Source organism: Maniola jurtina, chromosome 2 (assembly GCF_905333055.1).
Source record: "Maniola jurtina chromosome 2, ilManJurt1.1, whole genome shotgun sequence".
Lineage (NCBI taxonomy): Eukaryota > Metazoa > Arthropoda > Insecta > Lepidoptera > Nymphalidae > Maniola > Maniola jurtina.
The window spans coordinates 12,272,572-12,293,691 of NC_060030.1; the positions used below are offsets into that span (position 1 = coordinate 12,272,572).

Consider the following 21,120-nt stretch of genomic DNA (forward strand, 5'->3'; position numbering starts at 1 on the left):
AATCCACTCAATAGTGCAACAAACATACAAAGAAATCAAAGTGAAACTCATAATAATCAGTAACAAGTAAACAAATCTTAATACCATTTATTAATGTTTCATAGTCCATTATTTTCATCCAACATAACGTAACTGAACATTTTTATAGAATTGTAGTCTTTGTACATTTCATAATAAAATTTAATTACTTAATCTTTTAATAAAATACCCATGTTATGGAATAGTGATATATGTACAATAAAAAAACTATAAGTTATAAAATTAAACAGTCGTATTATTCATCCAACATACAAACACTTAGAAGTTACTTACAAACTAACATTTATATTACCTATATTACTTTTATAGAAGGCAACACTTGCACATAAAAGCACATTTTTGGTATATATTTATTAAACACCCTGTATATGATATAAAAATAGTATATTTTCTTTTTCTTAAAGGCGAGTGCTTTTTTGAGATCAAAACACTTTTTCATTTTTACAAAGTTTTTGGTACAGAAGTAAAGATCCCGCTTGGGTTACTAAGCTGGATTCTATGTTTTTTCATTGGTATTTAAGTATTTACTTAATAGTTCTATGATAATATTTTAAGGACGCGTTTACTAGTCTTTTATATAATATAATATGCAGTTACAAATATAACAATATCATGTAACAATATTTCATTAGCTTAGCAAGTAGCTTCTTACTAATACGGCACAAACATGATCCTTTAAATTTTTAAGGCGAATCTATACACATACACTATTATTGAGGAGCTGGCAAACACAACGGACTTTATTACACTTCTGACCAATGTCCTATTTTTTCTGCAATCAATGAATCTGAACGTATTGTTTGGCAAAATGACCTTAAACTGTGTCAAAGTTACATCCGAAGTTCGTGATTTTGATCAAAACGGTAGGTATAATTAGGTATAGTTTATCAACAGTTCCATTGATCATTTTGTTTCAAATTTCATTTCATGCATTACACCATTTTGTTTACCAGCTCCTCAATTCATATTTGCTAAAGTTTATGTAGATCGAATTTAATTACTATGCTCTTTATTCGATTTTTAAATAGCCAACTCTTGCGATTTTACGAACATTTTTACAGAATTATCCTTTATCTCGATTAATAAGTAAGTAATTAATTATATTCTGAAGTATCTATTTAAGCTCAGAATATTGTGTGTAAATATATTTTGCAAAATAAAATAGATTCTTGTTTTTAAAATTTCAACGTGTCTGATGTACTGTAAACTTTATCTAAGCTGTAGAAAAGTTATTTCAAGTATATAATATCAGCTAGATATGAAATAATTATGGCATAGGTAGGTACATACACTGTCAAGGCACAGTTCACGACAGTTAGGGAACTTCTAAAACGTCGAAGCTTCCACATCATTGGCAGGCATCAAATGTACTAGACGCAGTTAGCCCTAATGCAGCCCTTTTTTCTATGTTTTACGTCGTTATAGTTTATATTAAACATATCTTCGGTTCAAAACCCAACAGAGTTCCCTCACTCTAGTTCACCCTGGTCAAGGCTCATCTTAGGGTCACAGCAGACACGATACTTTCAGCATCTGTGATCGCCGATTTTTAGACTGTATTGATGCTGCATCGCGTTTTGACGACTTTTGGCATCCAATCGCTGCATTGAAATCGCGCATTTTAGCGATTGTAATCGATGCAGCGGCATCGCGTTTTGACTTCTTTCTGCGTTCGACCGCTCACGCTGTATTGAAATCACACTAATAAAGGCGAAAGTTTGTGTGTATGTGTGTGTGTGTATGTTTGTTACTCCTTCACGCCAAAACCACTGGGCGGATTTGGCTGAAACTCGGAATGGAAATAGATAATATCCTGGATTAGCACATTTTTATCCCGGAAAACCAATGGGTTCCCCCGGGATTTCGAAAAACCTAAATCCACGCGGACGAAGTCGCGGGCGTCAGCTAGTAACAAATAAAATCAACTTAATCGTTGCGATTGGAGATTGTATGTGTGCGGAGAGGAGCCTTCAATCGCGGCATTGAGCTTTCGATCGAAAAGCAAGTTAATCGGCGATCGCTGATGCTAAAAGCAGCGTGTCTGCTGTGGCCTTTAAGCAGTATTTTTAATATAAAACTTTGATGTTTCTACCGCTTGAGACTCGAAACCCTTGATATAATAAATAGGTAATACAATAATAGTTATTCAAATTATTAATTTATAAGGGGTTTTTTAAACTTTTCATTAGGTAGATTTTGTTGCTTTCTTCGCATTAAGTAATTACATATATTAACATTTTTACCAAGATGCCGTTTTCTCAGCAAGTAACATAATTTTCTTACAATAATAATAATTATTCTAAACGGAATGACACTAACTCATCCAAACAATTTTGGTTATTTGCAAGGGTGATTTTGAAACACAATTTTATGATAAGTATATAGATATTTTTGATACATGGAAATGTTGCGATAAACGCGACATATTTGTGAGTATTGACTTTTCATTACATTAAAAATTTATTACGCTTAGTCTGTTATACTGCGGCTATACTACTAGTATGCAAATAACGTTAAGTCTTTCTAAAGGATGTCACAAAGACCTTAAAAGCCATATGTACAAAAATACATATATATTTATATGAACGATATATATATATAAATATATTGATACCTACATTTTGTACTTCAAAAAAATAACATTTTCTTTACCTTCCATATGATATTTTTGCAGCGCTTAACATTAGGTGAGCAATTGCGACACCACACACGGTGATGTCAAAATAACATTAAGTATATTAATATTATGTACCTACTTTGATATATTATTAAAACTAAAAAAATGTTTCAGTAGGTACCTAACATGATTGCCCTAGACCATTTCATAAAATCATGGTAAAACAATTAGGTGTTCACACAAATATCTAAGTGGCTTAACATGAGGATTTATATACAACATCTTACAAATATCTACACAATAAAATTAAAACATCTTGGTAAAATTATTTACATTCTTTTATAAGAATAAATAATAAATAATACTTAGTATGGCTACATATTGGAGCATGATAATAATAAAATATTCATGATTACTTCATTACTGAGTAAGTAAGTAGATATATAAAATTTAACTACTTACTTATTTACTTCAAAATAAAAAATATAAATGAAATATTAATTATATTAATCTTCAAAATGGAATGAAACAGGATAAAACAACAATAATAAAATCGATATATACAAATTAACAAAAACACAGATCCTATCAAGTTACTTTTACATAATAACTATGTGGACAAAGCATCCTACTTTAAAAATATTTCTTTGATTTATTTTCATCACACTTTTGTATTGATTTTGGTTCAGTTATTATCTAACATATAAATAAACTAAATATTTTATTAATAGTGAACTTAACAAGGTAACTAAACAGAATCTTAAGGGTTAGTTTGATGTTATATTAAAGGTCTACTCTTTACGTCGGAAGAAAAAAATAATCATGTTGATTGTAATAAAAATTACCTAATAATAATAACAGTAAATATCAGATTAGCTCAATTTTAAGATTTGAAGGAATGCAATAAGACAGGATGAGACCATTTTGTGGTGGGATATGTACAGATACATTAAATAAATTAATGGTCTAATTACCAAGGAACTGACATAGTTGTTTATCTACCTATCTATTTAAATAATAACAAATCTAATTATGTTTTAATCTGATTGTGTATTTTAAATTTCCTTTAGTTTCTGACTTTGGTTGCGATATTACAAAGTTAGCGTTATATATTGACTTATATTTACGGATTTTGTCTAATAGAACATAAGTGTTTTTTTTGTGACAATATACAGCTTTATCTTTATTTTGAAGTGCCATTTTATCAACGAAGTTATTTTTCTCAAGAAAGACCCAAGGTTGCCATTTACGGCCTGTCAAATCTGGGTTATAAGTTTCTTTTCTATTAAACGTTTTGCTACTGGCATAGTGAGCCCCATTTTCGTTTTTTTTAATTATTACTTTAGGTACTGAAATTTTTCCTTTTTTTACATTATCTTTATGCCTTTTAAAATTTAATTCATCAATACTTTTCAAAACATCTTCAAATTTGGGCTTTTGTTTTTTAGAAATATCATGATTTGGTCTTTTAACAGTGCCGATACTTGCCGTGGCTTTCACCTTATGCCCCATTTTAGCTATTTTTAGTTGTTTCAATGATTGAAGACGATGCTGAGGCAAAGGAAGTTTTACTTTGAGATCATAAATGGTTTCTTTTAAGGGTGGAATGTATTTTTGAGCAGCTTTTGTAATCAATGTTCGAGAAGAACTAAAGTTTGAACAATAACTGCGGTACTCCCTTTTCTCAGTCAGTTTATAGCTTAATTTACTATGCGAAGCAGGATTGACTTCATTAATTTGGGAAACTCTTGAACCATTACAATTTGTTATTTTTAATAATATACTTGAACTCTTTTCCTCTGAAGTTGTAGATGACACTTCTGGTGAACTAGAACAGGAATAACTCGAATTTTCCTTTTGAATGTTTGATGTTATATAATCACTCAATTCACATGAATGACCTGTGAATTTATCTTCTTGTTCTTCACAAGAAAAATCAAACTTGAAATCATTGTCATGATTAAAATTTGGATAAATGTTTTGATGACAATATTTAGAGTCTTTAGAGTCAAGGGATAAATTCTCAAACATTTTTTCTTTATTATCAATTACTATATCAGAGGAAATTCCACTTTCCAAAATGTCAGTGCAATCATTATTGTGCTCATTTGATTTTAAACACCTGTCATTAATGGCATCATGACATTCTTCAGGATCTTGAGATTCAATGTGGTACAGAGTTTTATTAACATTCATCTGTGGTGTCCTGTATAAAGTTTCAATCAATTGGGTATTATCATTACATATGGTACGACCATAGATACTTTTGAGTTTATCTATATGATCACTATCATAGAATACAGTAGACTCTCCATCATCGCTTTCCAAATCTAAAGAGTTTAGTTTTTCTGGCGATTCGTGAACATCAATGATGATATTTTCTGCAACATCGTCACTAAATACAGTCTCTATACAAGCGACGTCATCTACCCAAGAATCTTGAAGAGACTTTTCCTCAAAAAGTTGTACCGACTCAGAGTGTTCACATAATTGATTTGGCTCATCTGGGTATAAATTACTATCTAAATCAAGATTTATCTCACAATTTGCTGTTTCTTTACTTCGCAGAAACTCTTCGGAATTTTCAGTATAGCATAATTTATCAGCGTCATCATTTTCTTCCGTTAAAATGAAATCATTGTCTATTAAAATATAAACATTATCTTCGTTATAAAATGTAGATATGGAATTTCTTCGGTTACTTTGAATAATATTGCAAATATCTTCGGTTATCATATGAGATTCTAAAAAATTTTGACTTTTTTTTAAACCTTTCTTTCGCTTGCAAGGTTGCACAAAATTAACATCATCATTATTCTTATAATATGTTTCTAAAGCCGATTCCGATAAAGATCTTTTAGAAATCTTTCGTGGTTTAATAACAGCGCTATCATCAACAACAGCTGGTGAAAATTGCGCATCTTCATTTTTACTACTGTGATCTTTTTCCGTTAAACTGCCATTGTTTTGAACAGTACCCTGCTTTTTAATATGTTCGGATTGCAAAACTTCAATATGCATGCCATTCGACAATTTGGCCTCTCTTTCAATATCATGAAATTCATTATTTACATCATTATTTTCAGAGAAAACCAGTTCTACGTTTACAAAACGAGCATCTTCTAGTTCAACAGTATTTTCACCACAATTATATTCTTGTGCAAGACTGTACTTGTTTTTACTTGATTTACAAATTCCTTCACTAAACATCAAAAGTTTCTGAAACCTAGGAGAAAACAGTTCTTTTTGACAATTTGTAAATCCCATGTTAATGACAGAGACTTGGCTTTGATTTTTGAAGGACTGTAAACTATTATTTTCAATGTTGAATGTTTTAGTTTCATTTTGAAATTCGAAAGAATTATCTATTATATTTAATTTAGCAACGCTGACACCATTATCTTTTACCTCTATTTTCTCTTCATTTTCTGCTCCTTCTGAAACAGAATTTTCTCCAAATGTCTCATGACTAAAATGTAAACAATGTTCTTCGACATTATTAGATAAACAGTCTGCTTCAGATTTATCCACAAATTGTTTAAAATCGTTCTGTTTGCTATTGTCTGTTTTTATATCTGATCTAAGTTCTCGAACATTATTCGATGAACACTCGGCTTCAGCTTTATCTACAAATGATTTAAAATCCTTCTCTTTACTATTGTCTGTTTCTATATCTGGTCTATGTTCTTCAACATCAGGCCTGTGTTCTTCAACATTATTAGATAAACATTCAGCTTTATCCACCAATACTTTATAATCCTTCTGTTTACTATTGTCTTTTTCTATATCAGGCCCGTGTTTTTCAACAATATTAGATAAACACTTTGCTTCAGCTTTATCGACAAATAGTTTAAAATCCTCCTGTTTACTATTTTCTGTCTCTATATCTGGTCTGCATTCTTCAACATTATAAGATAAACAGTCTGCTTCAGCTTTATCCACAAATAGTTTAAAATCCTTCTGTTTGCTATTGTCCATTTTTATACCTAGTCTATGTTCTCGAACATTATTTGTTGAACACTCGTCTTCAGCTTTATCCACAAATGGTTTAAAATCCTCCTGTTTACTATTTTCTGTCTCTATATCTGGTCTGTGTTCTTCAACATTATTAGATAAACAGTCTGTTTCAGCTTTATCTACAAATAATAGTTTAAAATCCTTCTGTTTGCTATTGTCTGTTTTCATATCTGGTCTATGTTCTCGAACATTGTTTGATGAACACTCAGCTTCAGCTTTATCTACAAATGGTTTAAAATCCTTCTCTTTACAATTGTCTGATTCTATATCTGGTCTATGTTCTTCAACATTATCAGATAAATACTTGGCTTCCACTTTATCCACAAATGATTTAAAATCCTTCTGTTTGTTGTCTGTCTCTATATTGGATCTAAATTCTGAACTTATGATAGCTGAATTATTACACGATTTTAAAGAAGATTCTTCAACAGGTTGAATAGAATTTATGTAAAGTTTACGAGATAATAACTCAGATTCAGCTGTATTCATAGGTGTTTCATAATTCGTTTGTTGACTATCTTTTATATCAGTTTCGTGCCTATCTTCTCTAGTTATCACGGAGAGGTTCTCAGGATGTGTCATATTTTTAGTAAATAAACAAGGTTCTTCCACAGTGTTTGTAAGTATGTAAGAATTATCAGGCAAACACTCAAATTGAACTACATCTTCATTTATTTTATGATCTGTTTCTAGATGTCCATCTATCTTCGTTTCTTGTTTACATTCTGTAATTTTAGCATTAGGGTTCTCAGAAAGTGTCTTATTGACGAATACACATAAGTCCTCAACAGAATTATGTACAGTATCATCCTTATCAAATAAACACTCAGATTCAGCTGTATCCATGTTTGTTTCATATTCTTCTTTTTGTTCCATTGCAGTCTGAAATGACTCTTTTGATTTTCTACACTCTTCAAATTCTAGATCAGATGATGTACTTTCTGTTACATCCTTAAGAATATATGTATCTTTTTGAACATTACTATTTGGATCTGATTCATTAGATAAATAATCATTATCAGACGGATCCAGCAATTTTGCACTCTGGCTCAATTCACTTTTAGTTTCTTTTGAAAATGCTTCTTTAGATATATTAAATACTGTTTTATCACAATCATTTATAGCATTTTTTTTAAGTTCAAATCCAGACACAAACATTTTCATTTTACTACCTTGCTGAATCTCCGGTGAAGGTGACTTCAACACAGGTTGTGAGTTGCATTCAGTTATTTCAATAGCTAATAAGTCTGGGGGATCTGTTTCGTTTTTAGCACACGAAATTTCTTCTGAATAACTTGACATAATATCAGATATATTTTTTATTTTATTTTCAGATTCTTGCTCAAACGCTACTGTTGTCGATTGTTCATCATAAAGTACCTCTAATTTACAATCATTTACGTTAGTTTCACTGGTTACTGCCTGGTTAGTTTCAATTCGAATGCCTTCGGTCCTTGTTGTCCCAGTTTGAGTTTCTCTATTGGATTCACTAACAACTGATATATTCGATACAAATTCGAAAATCTCTTCATTTTTGCTCAGGGAATGGTTTAAACCTGTGAAATCTTTACCATTATCATTTTTAATCGTATTATGTGTGGGACTACATTTGATGACCAAGTTATCAATATTTTGGTTAGATAAATCATTCAGAACTTCTTCTATAGTTTGATTCTCTGTAGTATCATTACCAATAAAGGTTTTCGTAACAAATGAAATCTCAGATACTTTATTGGAAACTACTTCATTTTTTAAGCCATTTGCACTTTTGTCACAGCTATATTGATCTTCATTATCTACAACAGGTTTAACTGGGCTAGACAAATCAATATCTTTTTCACTTTCATCAGTACATTCAGTTTCAAATTCTTTTACATCTTTTTTATATTTTGTTGTATCTTTTAGATTTGTAAATAAGTTTTCTTCGTTAAACTTCTGGAGGTTACTGTGGTTATTTGGACTATTAACACCAAGCGTATCAAAATTGTTTACATTCTCAGTACTTTTTAGATTTTCTTTTGTATGTAATTTCGGTTTAGCAGCCTCCTCATTACTCATAACTAATACATTACCCTTCTCATTTGCATTTGCATTTGCACTAACTGTGGGTGATTCAACTGGTACTTTTATCAGATCCTCATATTGGTTGTTGTTTTGCTTACCATTTTTATAATCTTTATTTGTTCTAAATTTTGGACATTCACTTTGGAGTTCTTCGACAAGTTCAGCAGACGGCGTGATATGTAGTTCTGCTGACGTATTCCGTACTTGAATACTGCCAGAAGTAAGACATATATCTTCACCTTCATTTAAACCTTCTTCATCAAATTTTTCAAGTGGTGGTAGATTTTGATTAACGTTTCTGTCCATTTCATTTAAATAACTAACATCAGGTTCCTCTTCAGATCTGTTTAAACTAAAATCGATTGCAGTTTCAGATGACAAATCGTGTGCTTTAATATTTCTGTGATATTCCAAAGAAGAATATGACAGCACAGTTTCTTTATGAAAGCTATGATTTGTTTCGCTGGTTATTTTGACAGCTTCACTATCTTGTGATTTATTAGTATCAGGATTTTTTATTATTACGCTGTCAATTCTTTGTAATTCTTGTTTAGTCATGTTATGGGAACTAGGAATCTCACACTTTCTACCTTTTCTATATTTACTTAATTTGGAAAATTCTTTATCTACCCCAGAACCTAAAGGAAATTGAGGAGATAAATTTAGCTGCTGAGAATCATTTCTAGTCTCTTGTGGCAAACAATATTGTGTTTGCTCTAAATCAATATGTGGTAAATTTTGTAAGCCTGATACAACATTAGATTCAATTTGATTTGCTTTAATGAATTGTTGATTTATTTCAGGAAAATTAAGCTCAATATCATTGTCAAGCTGTGGTAAAGAAGCTAAACATAAACCAGCATTCCTTTCAAGATCTTGCACACTATAATTGCTTGCTTTTGTTTCCTTGGGTGAACTATTGGACGAGTATTGATCACTTACCATTTTACAACTTGTTGTAGTGACTGCATCATCCACAGTGTTCTGTAATTGGTTCTTTTCACCTCTATTCAATTTTGGTGACTTTGTTATAATTGGATTAACCACTTTTTCAATTATTCTCTCACCCAGTACATTTCGCACTGGTGCAGCAACTTCTACATTTAACATTTGTGGGCTGCATGGCTTTATTTCAAAATTACAACCCACTTCTTTATGAATAACTGACTGACTTATTTTTGCTTCTACATCTAATGGTGATATTGGACGAGGCATCTTTGTTGTGATATCTTTATCAATCTGAGCTTTTGAAAGGGTACTAAACTCTCTTGATCTGTTATAATTACTGACATGTGGCGTTTCTAAGAGTTCTTCATATTGCTTAAGTATTTCTATGCTGTTATAGCCTTTAATATTTTCAGGTAACTTGGATATTTTTTGAATATGGTCATATTTACCAAGTTCTTCATTAGGGACATTAACTAAACCAAGTACATAAAGTTGTTCCTGATTATTAATAATTTCACTTCGAGAAGAATTTTTTTTTGAATGATTTTGTGTTGCAGCCTCTTTGCTGGCCTCACTGACTTCTTCATCACCTTCATTCCACATTTGTAAAAACTGTCTGACATCAAGATTTTTTTTATTTGGAGAACTAGTTTTATTTTTGGGAATTTGTACAGCACCAACAGAATGAAATGTGTTTCGGAGCATGTCATAGTTATTATAATTATATCTTCTGTAAATGTCATGTGACATAGGTATGTTACTAGAGTCAAAACTTCTTATGCTTGCTGCGGATGATTGACTTACATATCCACAATCTTCTTGAGATGTTCCAATAGTGTGTGTAGTATCATTGCTTGTATTAGAATCAGAAGGAGATATAGCAACAGTGTTTGGTGAAAACTGCATAGGTAGCCTTTGCATTGAATGATTTACATTGATTGATTGGTCAAAAATTCTATAGTTAGGGTTATGGTCATAAGGTTTTAGAGGAGTATTATCTTTTCTGTAAATTGAGTGTTGGGGCATGGGGGGAATGTTTAACATTGGGTGAGTGGGTAATAGTATCTCACCTCTCATAGCTTGAGAATGATTCATTTCATTGTAATATAGATTTTCTGGTACAGAGTAATTTTTATTTCGTGATTCAAGATTAAGATAAACTTTACTATTGTTTTCAAACTGTATCTTATTAACATTTAAAGGCTTAGAAGACGCATCTGAATATGTCTTGTTTTGCATGCAGTTCCCTGGTATAGGCCCATAAGGAGGAGGCACAACTTGACTATGAAATGCATTAAAATTAGCTTGACTGTGGGTCCTGTGATATCCGTCAACAAAAGGTTCATGTATCCTCCTGTCTAAGTATTTATATGGTACTGGAGGGCATACAGGATATGGATGTCCATGTATTGATTTCTGCACATCATATTTATGAGGTGGGAGCGAGGCAGGTGGGTGGAATGTACTAGGATAATTACTAACATAATCATACCTTGGTTGTTGATGCTTTTCTTTCCCAGTAGGATACGGTTTGAAGCGAATGTTAGCATCCTGATATAAGCGTTCAGAATAAACTTGAGCACTTTCTTCATATAGAGGCCGGTGTGGGCGAATCATTGTCATCGGCCTAGGACCAGCACAACTGGGATACTCTTGGTACTGATAGAACTCTGGAGCACCATAGGGCCTCAGAGGCCGAACGTTAACACCGGTGGGCCACCCATAGGGTGGAGGCATGTTTCTAGGATAAGGACTCACATTAGACATAGGAAGGTCAGAATTTCTGACACTTTTGTGTTCACTGTTCACAGAATTTACATTATAAGGCACATCACAGTACTTGGCCTCTTGAGGCATATTAAGTTTAGGATTTTTCAAGTTGGACACTTCACTACTTTTTACAGAACTAAACGTAGGTGGAACCATTATCCGCTGCATATTTTCTTGGAATGTTTGTCTCGGCGATATGTTTCTGGTTGGTTGATAGTCGGATATTTTAGTAGGATAGTCAGGGGGACGGCGGTAAACGTTTTCCGGAGGTGGCCATGCTTCCCCTGGCATCTTTTTCAAATACATCGTGTCATCAGGATTAGGCGGCACCACTCGGTCGGGGCCAATGATAGCGCACGGGCGCGCGCCCGTCGTCGTCTCCACTTTGCCCAACGAGTTTGGCCCCACATCGTATGATTTATTTCTGCTCGATTGTACCGTTGGGCTGTTAGTGTTAAGGGCAAATTTAGTGCTGCCATCATTGACACCTGTGTTCACAGATGAGTTCCTGCCTAATTCTTTATGATCCATGACCACCTGATTTGGGGGGCGTTTGGAGCTGATTCATTACCATTGTTTTACTCTCCAGCGGTTTGCATAATCAAGTAATCTGCAGACATTAGACATATCATCGCCCATCCTGAAATAAACAAAATATCTTCAAACATCTTCCATGACAACTGTCAAAACACTGCCACATATACGATTATAATTGTGAAATTAAAACGAAGTTTTATTTGCAACTGCAAATACATCGATGGCGTAGTAAACTTACCTGTAAGGTTTTCTAATTTCTCCAAAACATCAATATTATTTCCTTGGAGACACCGATTTATTACGTTCCTACGCCGTCGACTTTGTATAATTACGCAGTGTTGCTTACAACAAAAATTTAATATTTGGCAATTTGAGTCAACACCATTTTATTATTTTAGAAAACAGTAGTTAATATTATTTCTTTTTATTTAAAATTACACTACAATTTAAGTAACTATCCTAATTTAATTACCTAATAATTTAGATTATATTAATAAAGATACCAGATCCAACGGACAGGAGAGTGGACTAAGTTTTATAATTCCACTCCAAGGTATTTCATTTCAAATCCGCGGTTCTGTCAGTATCGCTATTATTTCCAGACCCAGAGCCGTAAATATCTCTATGATATTAAAAAAAACTAATAGTCACCAGTGTTTCTACTTATAGGAATTTTGCCCTATTTTAGAGCGAAACAACTTAGATTTATACGATTTAGAATTTTATTACATTTTAACTTTAAGTGTTTTTAGCCACTTCCAATAGTAAGTGTATTTTTTTCAAATTTATCAAAAGGAAATAGATTTAAATAAGGGTTCCGTTTTTTGCCATTCGGCTACGGAACCCTAAAAAGCTAGAAAAGGGCAGAATGAAAAAGTTTTTCATCCTGCATCGTGGAATATTAGCTTAATTCGTAAGGTATTAGTGGTTCGCCACGAACTAAGACCTCTAGGATGTTCACCTGTTAAAATACTGAGAGCAATAACGTAAGAAGTTCGCTTCATATTATTTGAAGTTAACTATGTTAAAATCTGATGCCCGTTTAAAAATGAAATAATTTCATATTTAACTAATTTTACTATCTGTTGTTCAAGTGCAGGATAAAACTGAAATTATACACAAGTTTCAGTTTCTAATGTGTAGCCGTTTTTGACATAGTGTCGAATTCAACATTCACATTGAAGCCCCCCATTTTGTAAGGGAGCCCCCTTGAAATAAATCTTTTTATATTTTTTATACAATATTCGGCTGAAGGCTATCAGTTTACATATTATGTTTAAATTTGGAGTAATTACATTCAGTAATTCAGAAGTTATATAAGACTGTGACAGACGGTCGGATAGACAGACAAGTGCAATATCATTGAAATTGTCTCAGAGACTTCGCTTCGCTCAGTTAAAAACATATTGTCATTTATAGTAAGATTCACATGCCCTTAATCAGGACAATTTGAATATGAATTTATTACTTCATGTTTTGAATTTGTTATACGGTACCTAATTAATACTGCAGAAACTAGAGTAAATCCAAAATCGCAAGTAGAAACATTGCTAGTCTTTACCACTTGATAGTAGCTTTTTTTTTCTCTTCTGGCTTAAATTTGATAGTACAGCTTGACATACAGTAGGCACGCATCTCAATTGTCTGTGGTCAATTGTCAACTTTTTTGGTCGGTGATTGTCAATGTCAGTCAAATAAAACGTTATCAATTTCGTCTGAATTTTAAATTAATTTATCAGCAAATGTACCCTAAAAACTAAAGTTATGAAATACATTTCAGTATCGTTAATCGTATCCTTAATTTTTGCCGGTTATGTGATCAATACCATATGGACGTTAGCCGAAATTTTTATACCGCCGGAATGTAGTCGTGGCGAAAGATGTTTCACTAATTATTTGGCTTTAAAGCCAGTACAGCATCTTGTGCTATATACTTCAGTTAAGCAGCATCCTTATGAAAATGGAATGTACGAAGGATCTGTCAACAAAGTGCATACTTCTCTTAAATTTGACTATCTAAATCCAGCAACGATGTGAGTGCTACTTTCATTTGATAGATAAAAATGTATTGCATGTTGTACGCTTCAATAATTATACTGTTACAGGACTGTAACATTAAAAATACCTCGCAAGACGCGTAATAATGGAACTCTATACATGCATGCTGTCCTGCTGGACGAACGGAGGCTCTATGATGATTTTATAGACATATTTCGTTCGGAGTCTGTGCATACGTTATCACTAATTACGCACACTGAGCCTCAAGCAGCAACATTTAACCTACTGCAATCTGATGTGAGTAACTACTACATAAAAATAATTATTAGATTTATTTCTAAGGTAAGTATTTATATTTATAAGGACAACCAGAAAATTACTATATTAATATACATACTTAAATCTATATACACACATTATTTGATATACAATTTAGTAATGGGTGACAACCATGTGCTAAAAGAAATAAAAAATTAAACATTAAAAAGTTTGCAATGTACAAAATACTAAATTACTAATAATGTAAGTAAAAGTAAGTAAGTAACCTTATTTATAACCCTTCTTACTCTGAGAGGAGAGTGCTCGTTTTGAGCCGGCGATGGGTTGATCATAATGATGATGAACATTATTTAAAATATTTGTTTGAAAGTTTTAAACATTATTTTTCCATTACCTTTATCTGGTTTGTGGACCATGGGATGTAGAGAATTTGTTGTGTACTTGTAATTTATTGAAATTATGAGATAAATTAAGCTAATTGATTATAATAAAATAAAAAAATATTTGAAATCTCTCAGTACTAAACCTCAAAGATTACTGAAGCTTGAAATTAAGCTAGGTAAGCCTTAGGTTAAAAATTAATGCTTGATCCTTATATAAATTCATACTTTAATTAAGAAATTATTTTAGCTTCTAAGACTTAAGTTCTATTTATAACCTAAAAAGATTTCTATTTTCTACATCAAGAGCTTACATTAAGCTTGTTCTATCATTAAATTTTGTTTCTGATATTTTTGCAGAGTAAAAGTGAAAAGAAGACCAAAAACAAACATGTGAAGCCCTATGCACATATAGCTACAGTAGCACCACTTTCTATTCTGACAGACAATTTAAATTTACCTGTGCACAAAATACCTGGAGAATTGTACCCTTACATGAGGTAATTTTTCTGCATAATATAACATGATCATTTAAAAAATGTATGGTCACAACGAAAATTTTTGATGTAATTTAAACCTGTAGGTTCTATTTGTTTAAACTGTGCCTAAAGTTTAACTATACCCATGCAAAAACTGTCATGCAAAAAACGTGCATGTCAATCCATTGCTCCATTGTGACGATTGAATAAATAAGAAACCAAAAAACCGATTAAACAAACACACTTTTACATATATAGTATAGGTAGGTAGTGATAAAGTTAACAAAACTAGGGAACACCTGGTGAAAATATAAATCCTCTTTATCCCCTAAGCTGTAAAAACTTCAAATAATTCTGCCTTATTTCTTGTTAAGTAATAAAAGGCGACCTCTGTTCAAAATTTCTGCTTTCTATGTAAGTGGGCTTAGGCTGGGCTTTGAAGACTCAGTCAGTGAGTCAGGGCTTCCCTTTTTATATTATGTTTTGATGATTGTCTATTGCAGAGTCAGGGATGAAAAGTTTCTTCCAATTATCCAGCATAATGTACTGAAGTCGAGAATATCTCATTTACAACTGTTAAACAGCAGTACTTCAGAAGTTAACGTCACAGTCAGTGTGGCTCCAGCCTCATACGGCTCCTTGCGGTTAGCCATACATGTGCGTTTGGCGTTGGAACAGTTTCATGTGTTGGGCTTCAGTGATAAGGATGTTGATGATGTCAAAGGCATATTCGCTGATACGAATTTATATTTGCTGTCAGCCACTGTTTTAATTGCTAGTTGTCATGTAAGTGAATATTATTTTAAAATTAAAAAGTTCAGTTCAGTAATAAGTGTAATTTTCTCATCGAGTCTTAACAACTTCTTCAATGTTAAATATGTATATTGTATATAAGTAGTAGATACTAATGCTTGAAAATATCACTTGCTTTAACATTGAAGGAATATATTGTGACAAAATCTGCACCTATATATAGCCTGAACCCTTCTGAGATGATTGTGATTGCTTGAAAAGTTGTTCACTTAGTTGGATTGCAAATAGATTTATTGATATTGGTTTGTAAGATATTCCGTTAACAAAGTGCTTCATCATCCTAACGTTAGACAGTGTCAGTAACTTTTGTGTCTTTTAAATAATTAGATTCTACAACCCAAAATGGTCAATTCTAATGGCTTTTATATGGTCAATTCAACCTAACCAGTCAGTGTTCAATGGCAACTTAATTTGGATTGTCTATTTACAATATGTTTTTTCTTGCAGTTGCTATTTGACTTCTTGGCATTCAAGAATGACGTTTCGTTCTGGCGCCGCAAGAAGTCTCTAGCAGGGCTGTCTGCCCGGACTGTGTTCTGGCGTGCTTTCTCTCAGATGATTATCTTCTTTTATCTTATGGACGAGCAGACCTCGTTGTTGGTGCTAGTACCAGCCGGTATCAGTGCTATTATAGAGGTAATAGTTAATTTATTTTAATCTAAGAGAAACAAACTGATTTGCAGTTTTTTTTTACATTAAATACTTAAAAATTATGGAAATACTGTCAAAAGTCTCAAATATGTTTAGTGGACACAAATCAAAAAAAATTGGTTAAAAATTAAGATCTCTGTTATGAAAAAATTGTAATGGTAATTTGTTTTGTCAGTTAACCAAAAATCACTGGCTCTATGAAGATGAATCTTTGCAATTCTAATACAGCTTCAACTTTGTTCAATATAAGTCCACTGTACCCATGATAATTTTTTAACTAAACAATGGCTATACAGTGTCTATTAGTAAGGCAATTACTTACAATGATTAAATAATAATCATGGGTGCAAGTGGACTTATATTGGTCAAAGTTGGAGCTGTATTTGTTTAGAATTGCAAAGAATCGTCTTAATAGCTCCAGTGTTTTAGTTTAGTAAGAGGGTAACTGTTTAACAGCTATGGAAGGTGACGAAGGTGCTTCACTTGCGCGTGTCGTTCCCCGGCTGGCGCGTGTGGCGCGTGCGCGTGTGGCGCGAGCGGGACTCCGACGCGGCCGAGCAGAGCACCGCCCGCGCGGACGCGGAGGCCATGCGGTACCTCTCCATGCTGCTGTACCCGCTGTGCATCGCCGGCGCGATATACTCGCTGCTCTACGTCGCTCATAAGAGGTAAGACACTAATTTTACAGAACTAATTTTTTTGTCCCTTTCTTACTGAAGTGGATAGAAAGAGAGTTGCCAGTGACAATTTTTGGAGTGGAGGACTTATTGCGATATATGTATGTAAGTTAGCGTGTGTGGCGCGAGAGGGACACTGACGCGGCCGAGTAAAGCACTTCCCGTGAAGACGCTGAGGCCATGCGGTACCTGATTATGGAACCTAATTTGAAGAAAAAGAGAGTTGCCAGTGACAAGTCTCAGAGTTTAGGGCTCATTGCTTAACAATATTTGCTTCCAAACTTTTCATGATCAAAAGCCTTTATAATCGATCGAGGGCGATTGCTGCAATAGTAACATAGTACAATTAGGAATGTTTAGTCACGTTGTCCTATGCAGCTCTACGACGTGGCCCTAAAGCAACTTGTTGTGTATCCGTCAGCTGGTACTCGTGGGCGCTGAACAGCGTCGTGAACGGCGTGTACGCGTTCGGCTTCCTCTTCATGCTGCCGCAGCTGTTCGTGAACTACCGCCTGCGCTCCGTGGCCGCGCTGCCGTGGCGCGCCTTCATGTACAAGGCCTTCAACACCTTCATCGATGATGTGTTCGCCTTCATCATCACCATGCCCACCGCGCATCGCGTCGCTTGCTTCCGGGACGATCTGGTGTTCCTTGTCTACTTGTACCAGAGATGGTGAGTTCATATTGTCAACTAACTACCCCCTGCGCTTCGTGATGGCGCTTCATGTACAAGGCTTCCAACATCTTCATCGATGACGTGTTAGCCTTCATCATCATGCCACCATGCATTAAAACTGCATAGATTTTTTTGCAGTAAATTCAGTATGCACTACCAACAACATATGTATAATATGTAATGCGCCACTATGTATTCAGCAAGATTTCTCCTGCACAAAACATGCGGTGTTTATACCGTCTAACGCACATTTTCTTGATGCTGATAGGATAGCCAGCTATTGAGCGCAATTGAGATAATTTTAATATCTTTTCTTTCTCAGGTTGTACCCCGTAGACAAGTCTCGTATGGATACCGCGTCTAGTATGGACGAGAGCCCCGAAGAACTGGTACCCATCAAGAAAAAGGAAGAATAATAAAGATTATAAGGTTAAAAAAAATTAGAAAATTTAGCGTATTGTGACGAGGCTATGGTGCTAAATAGGATGCTGCGATCAGTTTTGATCACTATGCCTGACATCAAAGACACCGTGGTTATTGCATTGTTATTAATGGTGCTACTAATGCTAATACTATCAACAGGTCTCAAATGCAATGCTATCATTTTCGGTAGAGAACATTCTGAAAAGGATGGCACTATTTTGAGGATTGTCAACTCGGCCAAAGTTCAATGCCAGTGCCTAACAACTGACAAGTCTAATGTCAGTAATTGTTGAATCAGTCAATAAGAGCTTTGTTGCTTTTTCCATATTTTTTGGTATCCGTCCACATACCTACTGTATTTTTAACCATGATTTTTAGAAATAGATGTTGTTTTAGGGATAAAGATCGGAGACGCATTTATCAGAGTTATAATTTAAAAAAACTGTCACATGCGAATCAGGGTTAGGGTTCCGTGCATATAACCAAAGTATGTGTTGTTTCAATACATACATGGTTCATTACACTATACAGAAATTCTATTACTTTTAGAGATAGACCCCTGTAATAAAAATGATCAAAACTGACACCTATGTCAGCCCGACGATTTAAAAATATACTTGTAGTCTAATGAGCTCTACACAACAACACCCCACATGCCAGGGCGTGAAAAAACTGTTTTCGGTTTACTTTTCATGTATGGGTCCCTTGAATAGTAATTCAATAATAATAGACTACAGGCCCATGTTTAAAAATGGGTGGGTCATATGAACCACCAGGTGACGTATACAGGACGATATAAGAGCATAAAATAATAAGTTTCAGCACTATGCCGTCACTTGTAAGCTGTCCAACAGAGTGCTGGTGAGAATTGAAAAGTGCAGGTAGAGTGAGTACATTTTGGTCATATATTTTTGTACGGCATTTTTACCATCGATAGATCCATGAAAAATAATAAGAAAGCGCGCAGTGCCGTAAAAAAATGGTGCGCCACAAAGTCAGTAAATGTTTTGATTTTCGGCCATTTTCCGGGGTAAATTTGGTCATTTAATTCTGTACGGCACTAGTTTCATACTGTTTCAATACAGCCTCTAATCCATTATTCCGCAACGCCGTACAAAAATCATGCGACAAGGGGAAAAAATTGAGGGTAGCAACCCCCTCTCTTTCCGTGGTCCGGGGGGTGATTTGAAACAACATAAAATTAATTTATTTTGAAAGTGTTTTATGCATAGATAATATTTTTTTACATGCCGTACATTTTCGTTGGTCCAAAGGTTTGTAGGGGATGTGGATATTATATACACACCCGTTCACTTCAGTTAGACGGCATAGTGATTTTATCATATTATCAATTGTTCTCTTCAAAAATATGTTAATGCCGTACAGTATCAGATGGCCATAAAGTACTACCCTTAAAATGGTAGCGTCATTTTCATCAGCCTAAAAGATATGGTCTGCATTAAAATGTACGGCATAATTTTTTCCTAATTTATTTATCTTAATACTATTTAAAACAAGGGAAAAGCGTAGAAAATTGCTATATTTTATTAATCTATGAATATTTAAACTTTTGCAATAATTTGAAAAATTTCAGTTTTTGTATTTATCTATAATTTTTTTTAGAACAGTTTCTTTTGAACGGCAATACTATATAACAATAGTATTTTACACTATCATGTTAAAAAAAAAGTTGCCGTACAGAGTCAAATGATTTTACAGCTTTAAAAATTAAGTATACCATGAAATTAAGATAATTATTGATACACATTCAAATGAACACTAATTTTTTTACGGCATTATTTTTAATAGTACTTTTGAGTGCTAGATAATGTTTTGGAACCAAAGCCGTACTTTCTCAAATCACCCCCCGGACCACGGAAAGAGAGGGGGTTGCTACCCTCAATTTTTTCCCCTTGTCGTATGATTTTTGTACGGCGTTGCGGAATAATGGATTAGAGGCTGTATTGAAACAGTATGAAACTAGTGCCGTACAGAATTAAATGACCAAATTTACCCCGGAAAATGGCCGAAAATCAAAACATTTACTGACTTTGTGGCGCACCATTTTTTTACGGCACTGCGCGCTTTCTTATTATTTTTCATGGATCTATCGATGGTAAAAATGCCGTACAAAAATATATGACCAAAATGTACTCACTCTACCTGCACTTTTCAATTCTCACCAGCACTCTGTTGGACAGCTTACAAGTGACGGCATAGTGCTGAAACTTATTATTTTATGCTCTTATATCGTCCTGTATACGTCACCTGGTGGTTCATATGACCCACCCATTTTTAAACATGGGCCTGTAGTCTATAAATGAACCCTTGAAAAATAATTTAATAATAAATGAACCCTTGAAAAATATAATTTAATAGTAAATGAATTTCTAATTCAGTATTTGGGTTTTTGGATACGGAACCCTAAGAAAACCAGTGAGTATTTTTAGGATACTAAATACGAATTGAATGGCATTGCAATTTGCAGTCATTAAGTTTTAATATTTAAAATAGTCGGGCGCTATGTTCCTTTTTTATAGCAATAATAATAATAAATTATTATTATTAAACTTGTTCTTGTCCATGACCACAATCATCAAGTGATTGCGAAACATCGATAGAATTGTTTATCGATAAATTAGGTACAATGAAATTTATTTAGTTGTGTTTGTAAGTAATTGTTTTATTTAATGTTTTAAGATACTAATATCTTCTTATGATAATACTACTTGTTGACCTCCAGCTGAAATAC

General features: G+C 33.6%; 2 protein-coding genes across 2 annotated transcripts; one reads left to right on the forward strand and one right to left on the reverse strand.

Moving 5' to 3' along the window:
- Nucleotides 1-3,188: 3,188 nt before the first annotated feature.
- LOC123874246 lies at nt 3,189-12,357 on the reverse strand. Its single transcript, XM_045919485.1, has 2 exons — nt 12,231-12,357; nt 3,189-12,095 (listed from the first exon to the last, which is right to left on the reverse strand). Exon 2 carries the CDS (start codon nt 11,984-11,986, stop codon nt 3,683-3,685), a length of 8,304 nt encoding a protein of 2,767 aa, XP_045775441.1. The 5' UTR covers nt 11,987-12,095; nt 12,231-12,357; the 3' UTR covers nt 3,189-3,682.
- Nucleotides 12,358-13,640: 1,283 nt separating this feature from the next.
- Nucleotides 13,641-18,387, forward strand: LOC123874267 (cleft lip and palate transmembrane protein 1-like protein). Its single transcript, XM_045919514.1, has 8 exons — nt 13,641-14,025; nt 14,098-14,287; nt 15,010-15,149; nt 15,632-15,914; nt 16,389-16,577; nt 17,049-17,260; nt 17,691-17,942; nt 18,268-18,387. The coding sequence occupies exons 1-8, from the start codon at nt 13,757-13,759 to the stop codon at nt 18,359-18,361; spliced, it is 1,629 nt and encodes a 542-aa protein (XP_045775470.1). The 5' UTR covers nt 13,641-13,756; the 3' UTR covers nt 18,362-18,387.
- Nucleotides 18,388-21,120: the final 2,733 nt, after the last annotated feature.

Bases quoted from the DNA above. Each gene is read 5' to 3' on its own strand.
- LOC123874246 (XM_045919485.1), bottom strand. From the start codon at position 11,986: ATGGATCATAAAGAATTAGGCAGGAACTCATCTGTGAACACAGGTGTC.
- LOC123874267 (XM_045919514.1), top strand. From the start codon at position 13,757: ATGAAATACATTTCAGTATCGTTAATCGTATCCTTAATTTTTGCCGGT. The intron at 15,915-16,388 runs GTAAGTGAATAT...TTTTTCTTGCAG, and splicing joins TTTTAATTGCTAGTTGTCAT to TTGCTATTTGACTTCTTGGC. The intron at 17,261-17,690 runs GTAAGACACTAA...TGTATCCGTCAG, and splicing joins CTCTACGTCGCTCATAAGAG to CTGGTACTCGTGGGCGCTGA.